Consider the following 23051-nt stretch of genomic DNA (forward strand, 5'->3'; position numbering starts at 1 on the left):
TCTCTTCTGGCCCGGGGACTGGGTGAAGAATAGAAAACAAGCCTCTCCCTGAAAATTCACATGTGGGTCTGCCCTCCCTCACATGGGTCTGGGTTAAAATGAGCCTAAGGGCATGGCCTGGGAGCTCCCCAGCGATGACACATAGTCCCCATGCCTCTGAACCTTCCCGGAAAGGCAAAGCACTCTCCTGCAAATTCAGCCCCATTGACTAAGCTCACAGATCAGCGCGCACCAAGTAGCTATGTTCCTCTCCTATGTGGTCAGCAGAAGGAAGGAAAAGATAAGTGGCCACCAGAAGGCTGGATCTCCCTGACAGCATTGATCCTAGCCTCCCTCAACAGATCTCTACATTTTAGAATGAGGGGTTAGGGGCCATAGGTCCCATACTTTTTTTTTTTTTTTTTTAATGTTTGTTTATTTTTGAGAGAGAAAGACAGAATGTGAGTGGGGGAGGGGCAGAGAGAGAGGGAGACACAGAATCCGAAGCAGGCTCCAGGCTCCGAGCTGTCAGCACAGAGCCGACGTGGGAATGGAACTCACGAACTGTGAGATCGTGACCTGAGCTGAAGTCGGCCACCCAACCAACTGAGCCACCTAGGCACCTCCATAGGTCCCATATTTTTTTTACCATCACTGGGCCCTTCTCAAAGTACAAAATGAAGAAAACTTTTAAAACAATTTGTCTAAATCTTTTGTAAATTGCAGCTGAATATGTGAATTATGTTACTGAATGCTTTTAATAGAAAAATCATGGTAAAAGCTCCTACCAAAGTTTAAAACTAGTTAGGATTTATCACATCAAATTAACCTGCATCCGAGGTTGGTTTGTTTTCATCAATTTTCCCTTTTGGGAAACTGCATTGACTTTCTCTGTTGTGTTGGAACAGGGGCTCAGAGCTAAATTTAGAAAGCAATTGCAATGACTACCTTATCCCAGGCTCTTCATCTTTCTAAAATCTTATTTGAAATTTTTAAAATTTGAATTGCTCTGTTGTATGTGTGCTATGCTATTGTGCTAGATCCCAACTGACTTTTAGAAGTAGGGGTAGTAGATAATTACAAATGAAATTAAACTCTTTAATGAAAATGTAATATTCTCATATATAAAACTGAATTCCTTCTTATTGTGCTTCCATATCCGTTCATTCATTCAGTTCAGCAGATGTTAATTAAGCGTCTACAAGCAAGGTGCTCTGCTAAGTGCTCTGCATGAAATACATCTGTGTAAGATGAAAAGGGGGCACAAGATACTTGTACAAACATTTAAAAGGCAAGACAGCAGGGGCGCCTGGGTGGCTCAGTCGGTTAAGTGTCCGACTTTGGCTCAGGTCATGATCTCAATGTTCTTGAGTTTGAGCCCCGTGTCGAATTCTGTGCGGACAGCTCAGAGCCTGGAGCCTGCTTGGGATTCTGTTCTCCCTCTCTCTCTGCCCCTCCCCTGCCTGTGCTCTTTCTCTGTCTCAAAAATGAATACACATTAAAAATATACATTAAAAAAATAAAATAAAATGCAAGACAGCAAATGTCACATAGAAAGTAGAAACAAATATTATAAAAGCAGAGGAAAGAAGGATCTTTCAAACTATTAAAAAACAAGAGTATTTTTAGGAGAGTTTTAAAAGGGGGAAATGTCATCTTTTGGATCCAGAAAAGTGTTGGCTCGTGTATCAACTATTAAGTTCCCTGCTTGCTAAAAAGAGACATCTTGAAAAATAATGTGACCATACTTTTACTAGCTGGGATATATGCTGTGGCAATTGCTACATAAATCACACTAAAGAATGCCTACTCAATTTTGGGGGCTATATTAAATATTTTCATGACTTTTTTCATATTATTTATTTTACAGCAAAATTTTATGTTTTAGCTCATTATTTTTTGAAATAAAATATATATTCACTATTAAACCACATGTATTCTTATTTAGTATATCTTTAGGAATTCCTGGTCTTAGAAATTTTCTGAAACAAAAAGCCTATTTCTCTTACTACGGGGATCTCTAAACAATATTTTAATAGTCTACAAACTGATTCTGATGGATAAAAATATGTGAATATATATATTTATATATATACACACACACACACACACACACACACACAAAATATGTGAGCTAAGAGTCATTTCTGTAATTTTCTGATTAATATCAGTACTTCCAGTAGAATAAAAATTATGATACCAAGACATGTGACTATCAGGATTAGTTAAGTTATTCAATTATGCAACATTTTCCTTTCTTTGTGAAGGTAAATATATTTGATAGTGAATTGGGATGGCAGGGAGGAGTTTTTTGTTGCTACTGAGAACAGTGATAGAAGGAATAAATTAAATTAATTAAAATAGGAGCACTTTATTGTTTTCATTTTCATTTTATTTTTTAAAATAGTTTTTAAAGTTTTTCTTTTAATTCCAGTTCATTGCCATACAATGTTATAATTAGGTCCAGGTGTACAATATACTAATTCAACTGTCCCCTACAGCCCCTGTGCCCATCTCAAGTGCCCTCCTTAATCCCCATCCCCTGTTTCCCCCATCCCCCCCACCCTCCACCTCCCCTCTGGTACCATCAGTTTGTTCTCCATAGTTAAGAGTCTGTTTCTTGGTTTGTCTCTCTCTCTCTCTCTCTCTCTCTCTCTCTCTTTTTCCCCTTTGCTCGCTGTTTTAACAGGAGCACATTAGAATCTAAATCATAATACTAACTGCTATGAGGTCAGACTGTAAGCCAGAAGAGATGGTATGGTCTTTTTAAAAATATCTTTAAAAGAAAAAAGTTTGGAATTAAGACCAATCTGCACACCAGAGTGACAATATATGAACTCTCCTAGTTCTACCTGTTTGCCAGTTATAACAAATTTATACATTTTGGGAATTTGTCTAGGTTTATATAGGTGCAAACTTAAGCCTCTACTCACCGAACTTTCAACTGTATCAGAAGCATTATCTTCCACAAAATACATTCCACATTTACCTATAGAAAGTAATGGGATATGAGTTTAAAACTGTATGTGCACTATTATCATTTTTGATTACAAATATGACCTCTGGAGTCAATTGGCCTGAATTAAAATCCCAACACCCAGAAACAGTTCCTGTCACTCAATAAATATATATTTTTTAATGTTTATTTTTGAGAGACAGAGAGAGACAGAGCATGAGCGAGGGAGGGGCAGAGAGAGAGGGAGACACAGAATCTGAAGCAGGCTCCAGTTTCTGCGCTGTCAGCACACAGAGCCTGATGTGGGGCTCAAACTCATGAACTGGGAGATCATGATCTGAGCTGAAGTCAGATGCTTAACTGACTGAGCCACCCAGGCGCCCCTCAATAAATATTTTTTAATGGTATCCATGAGATTTTGGGCAAGTTGTTTAACTTCTTTGTGTCTTTACTTAATAAAAAAAAAGGGGGGCGTGGGGTCCTTGGGTGGCTCAGTTAAGCGTCTGACTCTTGATTTTGGCTCAGGACATGATCTCATGGTGGGGAGATCAAGCCCCGTGTCAGGTTCTGTGCTGACGGTGTGGAGCCTGCTTAGGATTCTTTCTCTCCCTCTTGCTCTGCACCTTCCCTGCCCGCACTCACACACACACGTATGTTCTCTCTCTCAAATCAAAACAAAACAAAAACCCCTAAAATAATTTTTTAAAAGAGGGGTGGAGGAAGAGGACTTTATTTCACAGGGTTAATGTGGGAATTAAATTAGAATGTATGTAAAATGCTTATAACGGTGTTTGGCACTCAGTGTTAAAAAAATGTTGGCCATTTATTACTGCTACTCTTCTTATATGACTAATACATTAATTTTATTTTCTCACACATTAACTGAAGTCAACTTGTAAACAAATTTTCTAGTCTAAGAGGAAGACTTAATTTTTATTTAAACACTCAATAGGGCAGCACAGACCTTAGAAGACAGCCCCCAGTTTTCTCTGCTTTATAGGCTCGCTGTGTTAGCACATGTCCCTACACCACGTATCCAAATGGTGACAATTTCTCTGGGGCTCCGCCCTGTGTGCCGGTCACCCGTGAGCACTGAGCACTGTTGGCTCAGAGAAGGGAATCACTTGCATCCCTGTGACCACAGTGCTTAGTCCTGGCCAGCCTGAAGCTCTGCATGTTGAGCCTTGGAGGCTGTAGCTTCAGTCTACGACTCTCAAATTGGAGGGTACATCAGAACTGCTGGAGGGCTCATGAAATGCAGATTTCTGGGCGCGCCAGAGAGTTTCTGACTCGATAGGTGTGGGCCGGGGCCCAAGAATGAGCATTTCTAAGAAGTTCCCATGTGATGCTGATGTTCCTGGCCTGGAGACCAGGCTTTAAGAAAACAACTGGCCTGTAGTATACAAATTAGTTCTTTAAGGGAACAGAGATCTAGTGGTACAACTTTATTCCTTCATATCTTGAGGAAAAGATTTCTCACTGAATGTAATCATACAGATATCCAAGGACTGACAACCTTGGCCTTTCTCTCAGAAGCACAATAGGGAGTATAAATTATGAACTATCTCAAGGTGGATATATTTCTTATGCACAGGTGTATCTTTTAAAACAGTAGGCATGTGAGTATATCAATAATTCCTCACTTTAAAAATCAAAATTGATATATAATAAAAGGAATGTTTAAATACAAAAATGTGTACTTATGAAAAAAGTCAACTTTATAAAAATTAAAAGGCTATTCATGTGCTTTTTAGAAAATAAGACTGCCACTTCCTGACATTTGTAAGTCATATAATGTTAAGGCAAAATTACTGATGTGATGTTAGAGAGAGTTTATTTAATTCAATGGCATTCTGCCAAACAATGCTTCAAATTGTCTAAGAATAAAATAAGGCAGGGTGAATATGTGTAAAACTCTTCAAAATGTGACTTACCTAGTAACAACTCACCAGCTGTCTCTCTAGACGGTGCAACACTGATACATCTTCGGTTCACTCTGTCAAAACACATATAAAATTACTATGATTAAATGTTTTGACCAATTTTAGAAAGTATATAGTATAAGCTTTATTTATCTAGTTAAAGATTTCAGCCCAGCACACTAGAGTTTCAAAAGCATGAGACGTCTTGCCTAAACCCACATGAAAATATTATCTTGCATTTTAACATTCTGGTAGAGGAGAAAATGAAATTTTTAGAGAAGGCTCAGAATTCCTGTGCCATGTATACAGGATATAGGCATTCAGTTTTTTAGGAGAAACTTTAATATTTTGTATTTTCTAGTAATTATGCAAACATTGGGTCATGCCTCTGGTATTTCAAACACATAAAAGCTTCCTAGTATTCTAGGAAAAACAGGATTTAGACTCAGAAAAGTTCTTCTCCTCTTTAGACAAGGAACTCACCTCCTTCGAATCTCAGGTTTTCATCTAATAAACGGGCAGGGCAATTATCATTAGTGTCATAATGATAACCTGTCGTTAACATACAAGGACCCATTTAATACTCAACAATACTCCGGTACTTTGGGCATTATTCCCTTCCTCATGTAACAGATACGGACATGGACACAGGAAGGCTAAGTAACTTGCCCAAGATCAGACATCTAGTAAGACGAGGAACTAAAATTTGGACCTTCAGTCACCGTTAGATGGCGTCATGCGGAAACCATACCCATTTCACAGAGACCTTAGGACCAGTCAACTACCAAGATACACACGTGCAGACAAGGGCCAGAGCACGGTGACTGAAGCCCAGTGAGTCCTCGCCATCGAGGATGTCTTTTCCTTTTGGATTTTAGCCATTCGACTGTGTCCTCTCTTGAGCCATATTTAGGGCCTTTCCTAAAACCCCAGCAATTATCTAAAACAAATATTACACAAACACTACAATAAACTATTTAAAAAAAAATTTTTTTTAATGTTTTATTTATTTTTGAGAGAGAGAGAGAAAGAGAGACAGAGCGTGAGCAGGGGAGGGCCAGAGAGAGAGGGAGACACAGAATCCGAAGCAGGCTCCAGGCTCTGAGCTGTCAGCACAGAGCCCAATGTGGGGCTCGAACCCATGAACCGTGAGATCATGACCTGAGCTGAAATCAGAGCTTAACTGACTGAGCCACCCAGGCGCCTCTACAATAAACGATTCAAGTCTTTCTGACTCCTTCAACAAAAGAGAGTACATCTTATGGATTCACACTTACCTTATAGACTCACTTGCAGCTTTGTCTTTTACGGTCGAGGAGAAAGAAGAGTGAGTTTTATCTTCAAACAGGAAAGAGAGTGGTGGTTTGACCACATCTGCTAAGGAAAAAAGTAGGTATTATCTTTATCTGATAACTACAGTTATCTGCTACATTTGGATGCTGAGTCAAGAAGTCATTATTACCTTCTGATTTCTGTCTATCCCGCAGGAGATACTTATTTGGAATAGTTAAGTAACATCTCTGTAAACGTCTCCTCTCTCGATTTGGTCCTTCTGTTGGATCCAGTTGCCAGGAAGTTGGATAGTACAGGGGATCATACCAGGCCACTCTGCAAGGGGAAATAAAAGAATGTTTTAAGTGGCAATCTATAGTACTTGGAGCTGTAAATAAAATCATTACAGAAATTAAATAATCAAAAATTAAATAGATCAAAAGTGATCTATTCCGTTAAAGCCCTCAACTGCTCACATAATTAGACTAGGAAGTGCATAAACATAGACAATAGAATAAGACAGAAAGCATAGACAATAGAATAATATAAAAAGTAAATGTCCTTCTGCTCCTGAACCCTGGCCTTCTAGTCCCCGCCTGGAGGCACACTCTGCCACTAGTTTCTTGTTCCTCATAAATTTTTAAAAAGATATATCATGACTACTCTGCTTTAGCAACATGTATGCTTTAGCAATACACTGGACTTAATATGGCTAAAGAAAAAATCCATTTCCAAGTTAAGTTTCTATATTTCCCATTTTGCCTACTATCTAACAAATAAATTGGTTCATTTTTGTCGTACAAGCCATATTTCTTAAGATGTTTAAAAAAAGTTAATATTTTATTTTAATTTTTAATAAAAAATGTTTAATTATTTTGAGAGAGAGAGTGCACTTGGGTGCATATGCGAGTGGGGAGGGGCAGAGAGAGAGAGAGAGAGACAGAGACAGAGACAGAGAGAGAGGGAATCCTAAGCAGGCTTCGCACTGTCAGTGCAGACCCAACGTGGGGCATGAGCTTGCAAACTGTGAGATCATGACCTGACCCCAAATCATGAGTTGGACACTTAACCAACTGAGCTACCCAGTCGCCCTCAAAATAAGTTAATATTTTAAATGAAAAAATAGAGAACCGTATTGAATATATTTTCAGAAATAGATAAGAGGAAAAAAAAATCACCCTTAATCCTACTACCCTAAACATACCACTTTCTGGTAGAAATTATTTTTTTTCATTTTTAAAAATTGCAGTTATAATTATTACATTATACCTTTCTATACCCTTTCTTCTTTCACAGGACATACTTTAATCTTTATTGTCACCACTGAAAACGGCTGACTAATGCATGGAGGGGGTGCATCATAATGTATTTAGCAATTTTGCCATTATTATATACTTGTTTCCAGTTCATTCACTAGCATAAACAATGCAGAGATGAAAACCTTTACATTTACTGCCTTTATATATTTTGAATATTTTCCTTAGGACAGAATCACCAAAATAGGATAACTGGAGCTAGAAATAAAATGGTTACAGGATTCCTGATACATGCTGTCAAAGTGTGCAAAGCCACCGGACCTCTGACCATGGGCTACGATATACATTTCTTCCTGCTCTGGGTATTAGCACCTAAAAAACTTTATAACAGAAAAGGTAAAATATGGCTTGTACCATATTTTATGGTAAGATGGTAATATTTCAAGGTTTTAAAAAATCAAATTAGTCTCTGGCCACATGGAATATTTTCCTGTTTAGTAATTCTATTTGTCTTATGTAGAAAAGTGTAATCACATCTTTTGCTCAAACTTTTCAGATCTTACAATTTACTTTTAAGCTGGCATGAGTTTTTAAAACCATAAAAATATTAACTCCGTGGGGGTACCTGGATGGCTCTGTAAGTTAAACATCCGACTTCAGCTCAGGTCACGATCTCATGGCTCGTGTGTTTCGAGCCCCACATCAGGCTCTGCGCTAACAGTGTGGAGCATGCTTGGGATTCTCTCTCTCTCCCTCTCTCTCTGCCCCTTCTGTGCTCTCTCTCTCCTTAAAATAAGTAAACTTACAAAAAAGTAAAAAAAAAAGTTAATTCTGATTTGCTGAAAATAAATTTTCATTTTGTCGCTGTTGTTATAGTTATTAAATACACTGGAAAAAATTAAAGCTCAAATCTATTTCTTTTTTTTTTTTTTTAACATTTATTTATTTTTGAGAGACAGAGTGAAATAGAGCATGAGCAGGGGAGGGGGAGAGAGAGAAGGGGGACACAGAATCCAAAGCAGGCTCCAGGCTCTGAGCTGTCAGCATAGAGCCCGATGCGGGGCTCAAACTCACGGACCTTGAGATCATGACCTGAGCTGAAGTTGGTCATTTAACTGACTCAGCCGCCCAGGTGCCCCTCAAATCTATTTGTTTCTTCTTGGTAGTTTGTTCTATTGTGTTTGAGCTTAAAAAGTTATCCATCTATCGGAGTTGATAAATGCCCTATTTTCTTCCACTTTATAAACTTAATGAATTTAATTCTTTTGCTCACCTGGAATTTTCTTTAATGTATAATGTTTAGTCCATTTTAGCACCCCAGGTCATTCTAACCAGTTATCTTAACCAAATTTAGAGAATACCTTAATTTTCCTCTTTTCGTGATCTGTGATGCATCGTCTAAGTTTTATTATTAAAGTCTTACCTAGAAAAAGATCTATTTCCCAACTATCCCGTTTCAGTGATTTCTCTATTCTCCTGCAAAGGTTATATTTTAAAATTAAAGTCAACATGTAGATTTTATTATCTGGAAGAGCTAATGCCTCGCTTTCTCAGTATCCCTGCCCACCCGCCCCCGCCTTGTCCCTAAGAATTAAAAAAAAAAAAAAAAAGATTCTTACAGGATTATATATAGATTTCATTATTTCATGATGAAAGAAATCACAAGTGATTAAACAGAAAATATTTCAACTAATGAAATAATGCTGTGAACGTTTATTCTGAAATGGAAACAGCGTCTGCCATCACCATAGAAAACAACAAAGGCCCACTCTGCTTACCTATCATGCGTCAGCTGTTGGATAAGCTCCTGCCAGTGTCTGCTGGCACTCAGATCTACCTTGTACATGCCTCTGATATGCTGGATCACCTTTTTCCTCTCAATTCCCTGGGACAGAGATACTGCCTGGGTGATATCTGCAGCGATCTTAGATATATCCTTTGATTTTGAATCCAGACGCTGAAAGAGACTAAATAAACAAGCGAGGCTGCTCGTAAGTGAAGCCTAAGTGGGACGTTAAGGAGCTATGGAAGCAGGATACTTGAAAACTAAAAGTACGTGTGAAGTCTAGTGGATTCAGAAAGGCATGACTTTTAGAACACATAAAATCCTACCTTTGTTGGTTATTGTTAACTGTTTTCTGCCAGGTGTCTTTATTCGTACCTTCTTCAGTTTCATATTTCTTTTGTTCCTAAAAGATTTGGATAATAATATGCAATATAAAACTAATTGTTTACCATTTAACAATGGCACAAAGGCCAACAAACTAATTTCATTTTTTATTTTTTTTAATGTTTATTTATTTTTGAGAGAGCATGAGCAGGGGAGGGGCGGGAGGGGGGGCGGAGAGAGAGAGAGGGAGACACAGAATCCAAAGTAGGTTCCAGGCTCTGTCAGCACAGAGCCTGACGTGGGGCTCGAACCCACGAACTGCGAGATTATGACCTGAGCTGAAGTCGGATGCCCAACCGACGGAGCCATCCAGGTGCCCCCCAACAAACTAATTTTAAAACCAAGTTAATAAAGGAAAAAAATAATGTCCCCAGGAGACCAGAATATTAAAATACAATAGCCACAAAAATAATTTGATAATTTCCCTTTGCTTCTACACAATCTGGGGCACAGATATTGGGGTGGGAGAATTAAATGGGCTGCCAGACCTAACGCCCAGGTGCTTGCTTCCTTATTTGTTTCGAGGCGGATGCTTCAACTTGCTCGTCACTATAAAAATCTTTCCTTCACCGAAAGCTACCGAAAAGGGATGAGGATGACAACAGAGGATAAAACACTCCTTGCAATAGCCTATTTATTCTCTCATAATAAAAAACATCATTTCAATAAAATTCATCATAAATGATGTTCCACAATAAAAAAATCTTTCACTCTTTCACTACATTCAATGGGATCTCCTTAGAAAACCGGGTCTTATGATTTCACTGACTCACCTCTTTGATCATTTTGATAAGGTCTGCTTTTGTTGTTGCACTGGGAGGGAGATACTTATGACCACACAGTTTTAGAGCATTCATAAGCAATTCCGCTGAGCCTAGTTCTTCTTCAGTCAATTCATCTTGGTGATTATGTATCAACTCTGACAAATACAAAACTAACTTGGCTCCATGCTTTAAGAAAAAGAAACACTTTTTTAAGTCATACAGTATTTTTATTTCTTACATTTAAATTGTTTCATAGTGGTTAAGTTAAACTATATACTAGATTTATTTGGTGGCATTGGGTTTGAATAAAGAAGCTGCAAGAGACATGTTGGGGACAATTGAAAAAATTTGGTTATGCATTGAAAATATGATGACACGAGGGTGTAAGCTAATTTTGTTAGGTACGATGATGTTATGGTTATGTAAGAAAATGTCTCTTGAAAAAGATTTCTGTAATTTAAAATACTTCAAAACAGAAATGATGTCAATATGATAAAAATACTACCAATTGTTAAATCTAAGTGATGGCTATATATTAATACTCATTATACTATTCTCCATTTTTCTTATGATATTTGAAAATTTTCATTGTAAAAGGTAAAAGAAAAAAGAAAGAGAAAGAAAAGAAGTAAGAAAAGAAGGAAAAGAAAAACAAGCAAATGAGCTTTGGGGGAAAATTTTTTGGAGGGGATTTGCTAAAGAAATATAGGAAATAATCTTGGGATAAAGGAAAATATTTCTTAGTTTTCAGAGAAAAAAAATGAACTGGAAGGGAAACTCTCCTCTGAACCTTCAGGTAAGAGAATTATGCTTATTTATTCTTTCTGCTTTGATTTCTGGTTGGTAGACTAGAAGTTGGTGAAACTTCCAGAACAAAACCTGTTTTTGGATTAGCTTCTAAGTACTCATTACTCCCTAAGGGACACAAAGGTGAAAAACTCTAAAACCAGTGAGACCTCAGCACTCAGTGGTCTGTGCATGTCCAGAGAAGGGTTGATCTAGGCCAGTCTTTTATGAACTGCCCTATAACCGAAATGAGAATGTTACTCAAGGTAATGACAACTGTCTTTCGTAAACCTACACCTATTTTAAGTGGCCTTCCATGCTATAGATCTTACACCTAACTGTTATGTGTACACTATGTGTTATTTCAACATTAATTATGCCAACAAGTGAAACATGCAGAATTTTACTTTTTACAAATTTACACTGATACAAATACCACTACATTTGGCTTTATGACATTTTAAACTGTGAACAGTATTAAATGTCAACAAATGAACTTGAGAACTCTTACATTGTGGGTGATATTTAAATTAACACACTGAATCGCATCGTGTCATTTCCCAAAAAACATAAGATGAACATATGCGATGATGGAAATAGCAAAGCTCATTTTAATGCAACATTTTAGTCAGGAGACAGCTGCTACCTGACCAAAAGAGAAAAAAGAACAGACACTCTACGAGTAAAAGGCCAGAAGAGTTGGCAAATAAAGAGAAATAGTAAATGGCTAGACTATTATCATATGTGTGTCTTAAAGGTAATGCTCTTGATGTAATCTAAAAATAGTGTAGTTCGGGGCACCCGGGTGGCTCGGTCGGTTAAGCGTCCGACTTCGGCTCAGGTCATGATCTCACGGTCCGTGAGTTCGAGCCCTGCGTCGGGCTCTGTGCTGATAGCTCAGAGCCTGGAGCCTGTTTCAGATTCTGTGTTTCCCTCTCTCTCTGCCCCTCCCCTGTTCATGCTCTGTCTCTCTCTGTCTCAAAAATAAACATTAAAAAAAAAAATTAGGGGAGCCTGGGTGGCTCAGTCGGTTAAGCGTCCGACTTCGGCTCAGGTCATGATCTCACTGTCCATGAGTTTGAGCCCTGCGTCAGGCTCTGTGCTGACCACTCAGAGCCTGGAGCCTGTTTCAGATTCTGTGTCTCCCTCTCTCTCTGCCCCTGTTCATGCTCTGTCTCTCTCTGTCTCAAAAATAAATGAATGTTAAAAAAAAAACCTTTTTTTTAAATAAAAAAAAAAATTTAAAAAATAAAAATAGTTTAGTTCAGTATTCAGTGACATTCTCAAATCACCTTGAAAAACTACAAAAAATGTTTTTATTCATCCTGAATATCCAAAAAAACCACATAATTTTCTTAGACACTTAAGGTGTTTCTAGAATCTCATGCTAACACCTGATCAATAATTTATTGATTGTAGTTCCTGGGTCTAGAAAAGGTGTTATTAGGGATGGATGCAAAAAAGGAAAAGTCTTGTTTTCAGCCCTCAAAATACTGATTTAAGGAAATGAATCTATTAAACACAAATCCTTAGAAAATAATAAAACACTAAAATGTGTGAAAATAAAAATTTCAGGGATGTGTCTAAGAAGGAAGAGCTCTGAATGGACTGAAGAAAGGGGGGAACGTTTTGAAGGTGGGGCAAGGGCGACGGGCATATGGAGAAATTGACAGATGGGTATACAGACGGACAAGGAGAGGAGGGAAGGTCCTTCGTGCTGAGCGGACAGCACGAATAGAGCAGCATGTCAGTAAGGATACATAGGATGGGCAGAGGTTACAAGAGACAAAGATGAGCCGATCTTAAAAGAGGAGGAGCTACAGACTAAGGAATTAATCAGACTCAAGTAATAACGACAGGAGAGAGGCGTTGGGCTTTAAAAATCAAGTAAATTCCAAATGGAGCTTGTAGGCAGCTCTAAAAGGCACAAGAAGGTCCCTAAACACTGTTATGAAATGATCTCTGTGAGGTACTGTTTAAAGGGCAGAAGAGTGTGCATAGTTCGCTATCTTTCTTTGTGTTGAGAAGGGGGGATGATATATACACTGTGTCTGTGTGTACACCCTCTCTGAATGTGCCATGTTTCAGCTTTGATTTTGGAACCAGATAGACATTTCACATAATTAAAAACGAAGTTGAACAAATAAAACCCAATGGAATCCCTAAAAATAGAAAACCAATGGGAAAAAAAAGAACATCACTAGTTAGGTGAAGTTGGTGGCATAATCGAATAGAGAAAATTATTTGAAGTGCTTTTACAATACCATATTTTCATGGTACACTAAGGACAAGAGAATCATGAAGAATTCTTAATCTGCATTCACTGGGCTTGTTATTAGTGATAATGTTGGTCATCTTATTTTGAAAACGTTATATATACAGAGCAAAAAAGATAGAGCAAGTAAGTATCCTGATAGCCTCAGGAATCAAGATTATCCACATTAATAAAAGGAAATACAAATACGAAATTCAAGAAAATGTGAAAATATCAGTATGAACTCATGATTCATTTTTCTTTCTAAAAAGATATGTATCTCCTAGCTTTGTCCTAGCTGAGAAGAAATGACAACCAAGCAGAAATGAAGGTACTTAGTCCCCAGATTTGTAATTTCTAAAACATTTTTAATGCTATTCTTTTTTTTTTTTTCCTTAATGTTTATTTATTTCTGAGACAGAGAGAGACAGAACATGAGCGGGGAAGGGGTAGAGAGAGAGGGAGACACATAATCAGAAGCAGGCTCCCGGCTCTGAGCTGTCAGCACAGAGCACGACATGGGGCTTCAACTCATGAACAGTGAGATCATGACTTGAGCAGAAGCCAGATACTTAACTGACTGAGCCACCCAGGTACCCCTAGATTTGTTATTTCTAAATACCATTATCTCATGAAAAGGAAACAGAGGCTTCTTGGGGAGAAGTCTGCTTCCAGATCTGGGAAGATTTGTGCAAGATGAGTCAGGACATTCTTGTGTTCCAGAAAGCAAAGAAGTTAATCACATTGACTTGATAAAAATTGAAAAGGCTATGTTAAAAAAAACACAACAACTTGAATCTACAGAGGTGTTAATTTGAATATCAAATGGAATAATAACTGGAAAGGTTTGAAACTACTCATAACATGTATGAAAAATACCTGATTCCATAATGACACCTCAAAAATAAAAACAAAGACAAAAACTGGAGGTTGTTAGGGCACCAACTCATTATTCTAAAAATTAATAAACAGGGAAAAGAAACAAGCTTTTACCTGGCCCTTCGGACAGACTACATTTTGGGGTCGCCAAATAGATGATAAGAGAATATCCCTCCCTACGGAAGAATTAGTGCTAAGAGATGCTGGTGGAATGAGAAACCCTGAGAGATCACGATTTTACAACTCCTAACGGAAAAGTGGATCTTGGCAACGATCATCAGTGGCAGCTAAAACTATTAGGTTAAAGATTGAGGGTGAACTTTATAATGAATGGATCAGGCTGACAACGTCTGGAAAACCAGGGCAACTAGACATTCTCTGTCTCCTGCTATGCTGGAATGGAAAATGCAAAGTACTCTTAATAAAGTAGTCTTTCAAAAAAACAAACACAAAACCAAACATGAAATCAAGAGCAGGAATCTAGTCAAGCATCTAAACCGGCATCCTAAAGGATACAATCAGCTAAATCCAGAATATGGGAAATTCTACAAAAATGACCCAGTTTCATTAACATAAATGACATTTTAAAAAATGGTTGGGGAGGGTAATCACCATGGATTAAAAAGATTTAACATACTTCAAACAAATACTTTATGTGGGCTGGCCTTGTCTGGATCCATAATCCAGCAAACTATTACAAAAATTCTAAGAAAATTGGGAAAATTTAATCACTGAGTATTAGATTATTCGATTAGATTACTGTTAGAATGGATTATTGGATGTGATAAATTAAAAAAAATTTTTTTTAATGTTTTTTTTATTTTGGGAGGGGGGTAGGGGCAGAGAGAGAGACACACAGAATCCGAAGCAGGCTCCAGGCTCTGAGCTGTCAGCACCAAGCCCGAAGTGGGGCTCGAACTCACGAACCGCAAGATCATGGCCTGAGCAGAAGTCGGACACTTAACCAACTGACCCACCCAGGCGCCCCTTGAGTGTGACAAATTTTTTAAAAGTCCTTATCAATCAGAGATGTAAAGGTAAAGGTATTCACAGGTGAGATGATTTGATACCTGAAATTTATTTCAAAGCACTACAATGAAAAATTAAAGCTTGGTAATGGTCATGTGGGTCTCTGATTTCTCCCAACTTTTAGGTATGTTTGAAAGTTTCTATAATAATCTTAAAAACCAGGTAAAATAATGTGGTCTTGAGGTGGACAGGAGGTTATTGTAAGGATCTGAGCACAAGAGGTGGAAGTTTGAATTAGGATGAGGTGGGAAGAAAATAGTTAAAGACACAACTAAATAAATGACTGGTCTTGGTGATGAAATGGATTCAAGGGAGAGGAAAAACTCAACCGTGGTTCCAAGCTGAACTTCATGAAGACACCACTGACAGAGATGATGCAACAGAAAAGGGGAACAGGGGTGGGGGAAGGAGGACTGTCAACTCCCGGGCTGTGTTTTGACGGATGGTAACTCTGTGGAGTATAGAGGCTTGAAGGAACATCACTGCGAATTCTCCACTGAAGGAGACTGTGGGCTGGATGAGCTTTTGCCTTGGGAGAGGGAAGACAATGCCCTGAGGGCATGTGAGAGAATCTTAGCATGGGAAAGAACAGGTAAAAGCACCACTTCAAAACTATAACCTTTTGGTTCTTGATATATGAGTTTCCCAGGTAGTAAAAGGGATACCTGTCTGTATGTAGCATCGATTACTGTATTTATAGGTGTACAATTTAATACAGTAAAGCATACAGATATTAAGTGTTCATTTCCGAGTTTTGACAACGGCATACATCCATTTAACCACCACCCCAAATAAGATATAGTACATTTTTATTGCCCCAGAAAGTCTCCTAATGCCTCCTTCCAATCAACTCATTCTCCCTCCCCCTTCCTGACAGACACAACCACTGTCCCGAATTCTGTCACATTATCTTCATTTTGCCTGTTCTTGGACTTCATATGAACAGAATCACAGAAATGTGGGCTTTTTTGTATTTGGCTGCCCTCTTAGTCCATACAATGTCTTTGAGCTTCACTCATAATGGTAGGTGTATCCGTAGTTGGTTTCTTCTTATTGCTGTATAAAGTCTTTTATATAAATATATCACAATTTGGTTATACATTCTCTTGTTGATTGACAAGTTTGCGGCTTTTAGTAAAAAGGCTGACATGAATATTCTTATACAAGTCTTTTTATGGACATATGTTTTAATTTCTCTTAGGTAAATATCTAAAAATGAAATTTTAGGGTCACAGGTTAAATGTATGTTTAATTTTATAAGAAACTGCTGAACAGCTCTTTAAAATGGTTGTACCATTTAAACTCTCCATCTATCACTCTTTAAGTGTTAGAATTTATAGACTGAAATTCTTTTAATTATGTCAATTTTGATCATTCCAAATGATCAACACATTTTTAAAAATTTTAACTTACTGCAAGTATTTTTGGAAATATACCATATATACTATTGTTTGAGCTACTCCATTTAGATGTTTCATGGATAATATAATGCTTTTAAAAAGAGAACACAAAGAAAACATTTGAAGATTTAGTAACAAACCACAAAGCATCTTTTAAGAGCTTAGATACAGAATTTCTTAATTTAAGCACTGAAATAAGGAATGGGAAAGAAACAGGGAGGTCAGTCTAAGTTTGGCATAGAGTAGCTGAAGAAAGATCTCAGGTGATACTTGTTTGGTAAGAAAACCATATTTAGGCATGAAAATAGTTTAATGTCAGTTCTTGTTTTGAACAATTTTATATTTCACTACTACGGTTTTTTTTTTAATGTTTATTTATTTTTTGAGAGACAGAGAGAGACAGAAAGAGAGACAGACAGACAGAACATGAGCAGGGGAGGGGAAGAGAGAGGGAGACACAGAATCCTAAGCAGGCTCCAGGCTCTGGGCTGTCAGCACAGAGCCCGACGCGGGGCTCAAACCCACCAACCATGAGATCATGACCTGAGCAGAAGTCGGACGCTCAACTGACTGAGCTACCCAGGCGCCCCTATTTCACCGCTAGTTTTTACTTACGAAGTACTGAGATAACTTACTTGCAGGGATGGACTAAGACAGTCTCGCAGTATTTCCTGATGATTTGGTTCACGAACTATTTCGAAAATTTGCTTTCTCTCTTGAGAAGAGTGGGCTGGTGACACAATATGGACCAGGAGTCGGCCAAGCTGCATTCTGAAGGTTTCCTTACAAGACCATAAGATTTTAGTCCACTGCTGCTTGGAACCACTGGTTTTACCTGAACCCTTCAAGCAAAACAAGAATGCATTAGGATCAGACTTCCTAAGCAATAATAAACTGACCTCTCAGAGCCCTAAAGAAGATCATGGGACATGTTTTTTTGTAGATGTTTTTTTTAGTAGTCAAAATTAGAATGACACATACATCCCTACAAACGGGTGGTTATACTAACATTTATAACAGCAGTGCTCAAAACAGCCAAGAGGTGGAAACAATCCAAATGCCCACCGATGGATGAATGGATAAACAAAACGTAATACAGACATAGAATGAATATTATTAAGCCTTAAAAAGGAATGAAATTCTGACACATGCTTCAACATGAGCTTGAAAATACCACGCTAAATGAAATAGCCACACACAAAAGGACAAATATTGTCTGAAATATTGTAACTTATATGAGGTGTCTAGAAAGTTAAATTCATAGAAACAGAAAGTTTAACAGTCGTTATCAGGGGCTGGGGGAGGGGTTATGAGGAGCTGTTGTTTAATGGGTACAGAGCAGTTTGGGATAATAAAAAAGTTTCGGAGATGGACAGTGGTAATAATTGCACAACAATGTGAATGCACTTACCACTAATGAATTGTACCTTTAAGAATGGTTAAAATAGGAAACTGTATATCACTTGTATTTTTTTTAAAAAGAGAGAGACAGATTAAGAAGCTAAAGTCATTTAAATTACCTAGGGCTTAGAAGTTAAAAAAAAAAAAAAGAACCATCAAAAGAACAATAGATTGACTGATTTTACAATATGAAAGAGAAAGATTCATTATAAAGAATATTAAAATACTGAGTAAAACGGTCGCAAACTGACAACTACATATAAACTGACCATCAATATGACCATCAGTGTTCCTTGACAAATAACCAGACAAGCTGCTTCAACTGTGGCCCATTGGAGGCTAACCTGATCCTGATCAAATCTCCTCTATCTGGTTTAAAACTGGAATCAGGGGGCGCCTGGGTGGCTCAGTCGGTTGAGCGTCCGACTTCAGCTGGGGTCATGATCTCACAGCCTGTGAGTTCGAGCCCCGCGTCAGGCCCTGTGCTGACAGCTCAGAGCCTGGAGCCTGTTTCAGATTCTGTGTCTCCCTCTCTCTCTGACCCTCCCCCGTTCATGCTCTGTCCCTCTCTGTCTCAAAAATAAACGCTAAAAAAAAAAAAAAACCAAAAAAAAAAAAAAAAAACAACTGGAATCAGTACATTTCAGAATTTATTCTGAGTTTTGGAGCTGGCTCTCCAATTACCCCCAGTCCTGAGGGCCCCGGGTAAATCATTTGGCTCTAAATAAAACCTGCAGACACCCCAATCTAGTTTAGATTTAGAGACTGGCAGAATCATGATTTATGAGTTCCGCTAGAATAAGATTGGCTTTCGGTATCTCTAAAGTGTACAGACTGATTTTTCCCCTGGGGTCGAGCGTATGTAGCCCACAGAAACCTAAGCGTGTCAGTGATGAATGGAGCCTGATACTTGTTAGCATCCTCTATACAATTGTGAAGGTGTCAGATATGTGTAAGCCAAGACATAACCTTCCTAGTAATTCATAATAATAATAATAATAATAATAATAATTCAAGAGTAAGCAGACACATAAAACACCTACTCCTTTTGTGTAAATGAACACGTCCCATGCAATTAATTTACTTACAATAGATATTTTGAATCCTTCTACCAGATATGTGAATATCTCCTTCTGAAATGGATTGAAAATGGAAGGCTGTTCCTGATGAACATTTTCTTCAGAAATTTCAGTCTGGGAAACTGAGGTCTTGCTTTGAGTCGCATTTTCTGGAGTACTCAAAATGTCAATAATGTCTGGATTAAACTCTTTGAATTAAAGGAAAAATAAAAAATTAGATAACTAGCCATTACAAACGGTAAAAATATTCTATGGAATCACCAATTCCATTGTCACTATATAAATGTGCAGCGAGTGTATTAGACGTAGAAGATACAATATTCTAGAGAAAGTAAATTCATCAAAAACAATGTAGAAATTTAAACCTACGTAAGTCATACAATTCTGAACTAAATATTTACTTTACTAATGAAGATGATTTAAACTGTGAAATTATTAAAGCTCCGAGCTTGTACAAACCAAACATAATGACCACGTGATATTTACATTAGTTGGATGTGCAGAGCCATTTCAGTGCATGTGCTGTACCATTAAATCTGAGCATGTGATAAAAATGGTACAATTTCAGAGTTTAGCCTGGGATCCGGTTGCCCCAAGTACAAATTAGAAAAGTTAAGAAGAAGAGCCTTATTTGTATGTATTATGCTTTTCTAGTGATGAACAATTACTGTGTTCTTCTTCCTGTTTTCTTGGGGTTACTTGAACATTTTTTTTGAATTCCATTTTGACGTATCGATAGTGCTTTTGAGGGTATCTCTCTGCATGGCTTTTTAGTGGTTACTGTAGGTATTCTGTTTTATAAATAAATACATAAATCAGTAGCCCCTAGAGAAAAATGCAAATTGAAACCACAATGTGGTATCACTAGACATCTATCAGAATAGCGAAAATTAAAAATTGTGACAATTCCAAATACTGGTTAAGGGTGTGAAGAAAAATGCATCACTCATACATTGCCGGTGGGAATGTAAAATTTGACAGTCATTCTGAAACATTTGGCAGCTTCTTAACAAAAACACAGCACACAACCTCCTTTATTGCAGGAGAACGGAGACTTACACTCACACAAGAACCTGCATGTAACTGTTTCTAGCAGCTGGCTTTATTTGTGGTAACTAAAAACTGGAAAGCAGCCCTGATGGTCTTTCAAAAGGTGAATGGCTAGGCAAACTCCAGTATGTCTGTACTGTGGAAAACTACTCAGCAAAACAAAGAAGCAACAAACTGCTGACATGTGCAGAAGCCGGGATGGCTCTCCAGAGAATCACCCTAAGTGAAAATAGCCAGTCCTAAAAGGCCACATACTGGATGATTCTATTTATGTAAAATTCTTGAAATGATAAAAAATAAATGGAGAAGAAATTAGAGGTTGCCAGGGACTAAGGAAGGGGTAGAGGTGGGAGCAAAGCGGGTGTGGCTATTAAAAAAGCGACACGGGTGCTGGGTGGCTCAGTAGGTTAAGCATTGAATTCTTGGTTTCTGCTCAGGTCATGATCTTGTGGTTCTTGCTCTTCTCATGGGTTTCAGCTCCACATCGGGCTCTGTGCTAGCAGCACAGAGCCTGCTTGAGATTCTCTCTCTCTTCTCTCTCTCTCTCTGCCCCTCCCCTGCTCATACTCTCCCTCCCTCCCTCTCTAAATAAATAAATAAACTTCAAAAAACCGCCACAAAACAAAAGGCAACAGAAGCACTTGCATGTGACAGAAATGTTCACCTTCTTGACTGTATCAATGTCTGTATCCTGGTCATGACCCTCAACTCTAATTTGGCAGAACCCACTGGGGGAACTGGATAAAGGGGATATGGGATCTCTCTGCAATATTTTTAATAATGGTATGTGAATCTACCATTATCTCAAAGAAAAGTTACGAAAATATATTGGAGGTGCTGTCCTGTTTTAAACTCAATGGTCACTCTAGGCCTGCATTTAACACATTAAGAAGTAGACTTGTATTCAAGACTATTAGTTCCAAATAAATTCTTTAAAAAAATTTGTTTAAAGTTTATTTATTTTTGAGAGAGAGAGAGAGAGAGAGAGAGAGAGAGAGAGACAGACACTGAGCATGAGTAGGGGAGGGGCAGAGAGGGAGACACCGAATCCAAAACAGGCTCCAGGCTCTGAGCTGTCAGCACAGAGCCTGATGCAGGTCTTGAACCCATGAACTGCAAGATCATGACCTGAGCTGAAGTCGGATGCTTAACCAACTGAGCCACCCAGGCACCCTGCAAATGCATTCTTTTAATGGTGTAAATGTTACGAATGAAAAAATGAATGCTGTTGAGAATTTTGAGACCTCATCAGTTTCCTCTTAAATTATTTCCCTTTTAAGTGCATATGTGAGCAAGCACATATTCATCCTCTAGTCCCACCTTGATAAATAATCCTGTTAACTGCTAAAATGGTGAGCCTCTGTAGTCTCTGAGCAAGCTCTGTCTCAGATGCCTGCACGGGGTTCTCCTGGCTCATTCTCCGTTGCATCATCACATGCAGTTCATCACTTGCCACTGAGCGCATTTTCATCAGGAGAGAGTCGGTCTGAGCAAGGGGAAATTTTCGAGCACCTTCAAGTATATAAATTAAAAACATCACATGCCAGAGTTAACAGGGATCAAGGAAATTATTTTTGCTGCAACGTTTTGATTAGTGGACCATGAAATAAATCTTCACTAATACAAAGGAAAGAGCATGATTCAGAGAAAGTGACGTTTCTCCCTCGTTAAAGAAATGCAACAGTACTTCTGATTTCAAAGTCCGAATCAGAATATTGAAGCTAGGGACATAGCTTAGTGGGATGGACATCGTTTGGCAAAGTTTGAGTTTTCTGAAAAACACAAAAGAGTTAGAAGGGTATATGTAGGTAGTTCAGAATGTTCCGACAAAACATTTTCAAATACTGTTGCACTTCCTTGTGTTCCAAAATAATCAATAGGTTTTTAAAGCACATCGTGTTTCAGTAAGAACATTACTATTTCCAGATAATTCCCATTGTTGAATTTTATAAAGTAGTTTTGAAAAGCATATATAAGTGAGATAGTGGAAAGCAGTCCAATGAAAGTGAAGAGACCGGAAAGGTGAGTGTAATTCCAGTGCTTTGCTATTGAAATGATTTGGTGCGTATGCATCATTTGGAATTCAATCCTACAAAAGCATTCCCTGAGCAATATCTCCTCAGATTGAGCAGTTAGGAATGTCATTCCTGCATCATCACTGCACCTGCTCCGAAAGGTACCACACAGGTAGTGGATCCAGGAGGATATGGGGAGAACGAATCTTGATTTAATGGACTGCAGGAGAAAGGCATCGGAAGTTGGCCATAGGAACCAAAATGACGTCTTGGTCGGTGAGGAATAATGGAACCCCTCATTGGAATTGAACCTTTGTTTTAAATGATAAAAACATGTATCAATTTCCATAAATAGCTTCCATACACATTACTTACATATGACTAAATTATGATAGGTTTTAACGACTCCTCCTGTAAGATATTTAAATATTTTAATAGCACTTTAGATTGTCCAGTATCTCAGGTACTCAGTATTTTTCAGTTAATACATGTTGGTGGGTGGGGTTGCGTTTGAGACAAAAACAAAGCAAATAAAAAATATTCATATCCAGGATATATTCAAGAATAATACTGTCAGACTACGTCTTCAGTTTAAGTAGATTCTTCCTGATGTCTACATCTCTCGCAGCTTTCATGCTGTCTAAGCAGCAGATAATCCTAATTCAGAGGCAGAGCAATATACTGAGTAAGAAAATGTGAGGTCTTCACAACTACACATTTGAAAAAGAGGGAGGGCATTTCAGCACCGAGCTGGGGTAGCCTCAGATACACTTCTTTCAAAGCCTCAGTTCCCTCATATGTTAAGATGTAGATTAGAAAGTAAAATAGAGCTCATCTCA

The 23051-nt window shown here is 38.1% G+C and overlaps 1 protein-coding gene across 9 annotated transcripts in view; it reads right to left on the reverse strand.

The window, feature by feature from the left end:
* The window catches only part of LYST (lysosomal trafficking regulator), a 191017-nt gene that overhangs the window by 44580 nt on the left and 123386 nt on the right, over positions 1-23051 (reverse strand). For 6 of the 9 annotated variants that reach the window (XM_053207470.1, XM_053207473.1, XM_053207468.1 and 3 more), the window contains 11 exons: positions 22362-22523; positions 21518-21709; positions 19157-19335; positions 17303-17509; positions 10329-10505; positions 9498-9574; positions 9164-9352; positions 6320-6465; positions 6135-6234; positions 4870-4931; positions 2913-2968 (listed from right to left, as the gene is read on the reverse strand). In XM_053207470.1, the coding sequence (XP_053063445.1) occupies positions 2913-2968; positions 4870-4931; positions 6135-6234; positions 6320-6465; positions 9164-9352; positions 9498-9574; positions 10329-10505; positions 17303-17509; positions 19157-19335; positions 21518-21709; positions 22362-22523 (1547 nt within the window). The remainder of the gene's footprint in view (positions 1-2912; positions 2969-4869; positions 4932-6134; positions 6235-6319; positions 6466-9163; positions 9353-9497; positions 9575-10328; positions 10506-17302; positions 17510-19156; positions 19336-21517; positions 21710-22361; positions 22524-23051) is intronic. The other 3 variants (XM_053207474.1, XM_053207475.1, XM_027046953.2) reach the window with 3 other exon arrangements.

The sequence above is a fragment of the Acinonyx jubatus genome, chromosome D2 (genome assembly GCF_027475565.1).
Source record: "Acinonyx jubatus isolate Ajub_Pintada_27869175 chromosome D2, VMU_Ajub_asm_v1.0, whole genome shotgun sequence".
Lineage (NCBI taxonomy): Eukaryota > Metazoa > Chordata > Mammalia > Carnivora > Felidae > Acinonyx > Acinonyx jubatus.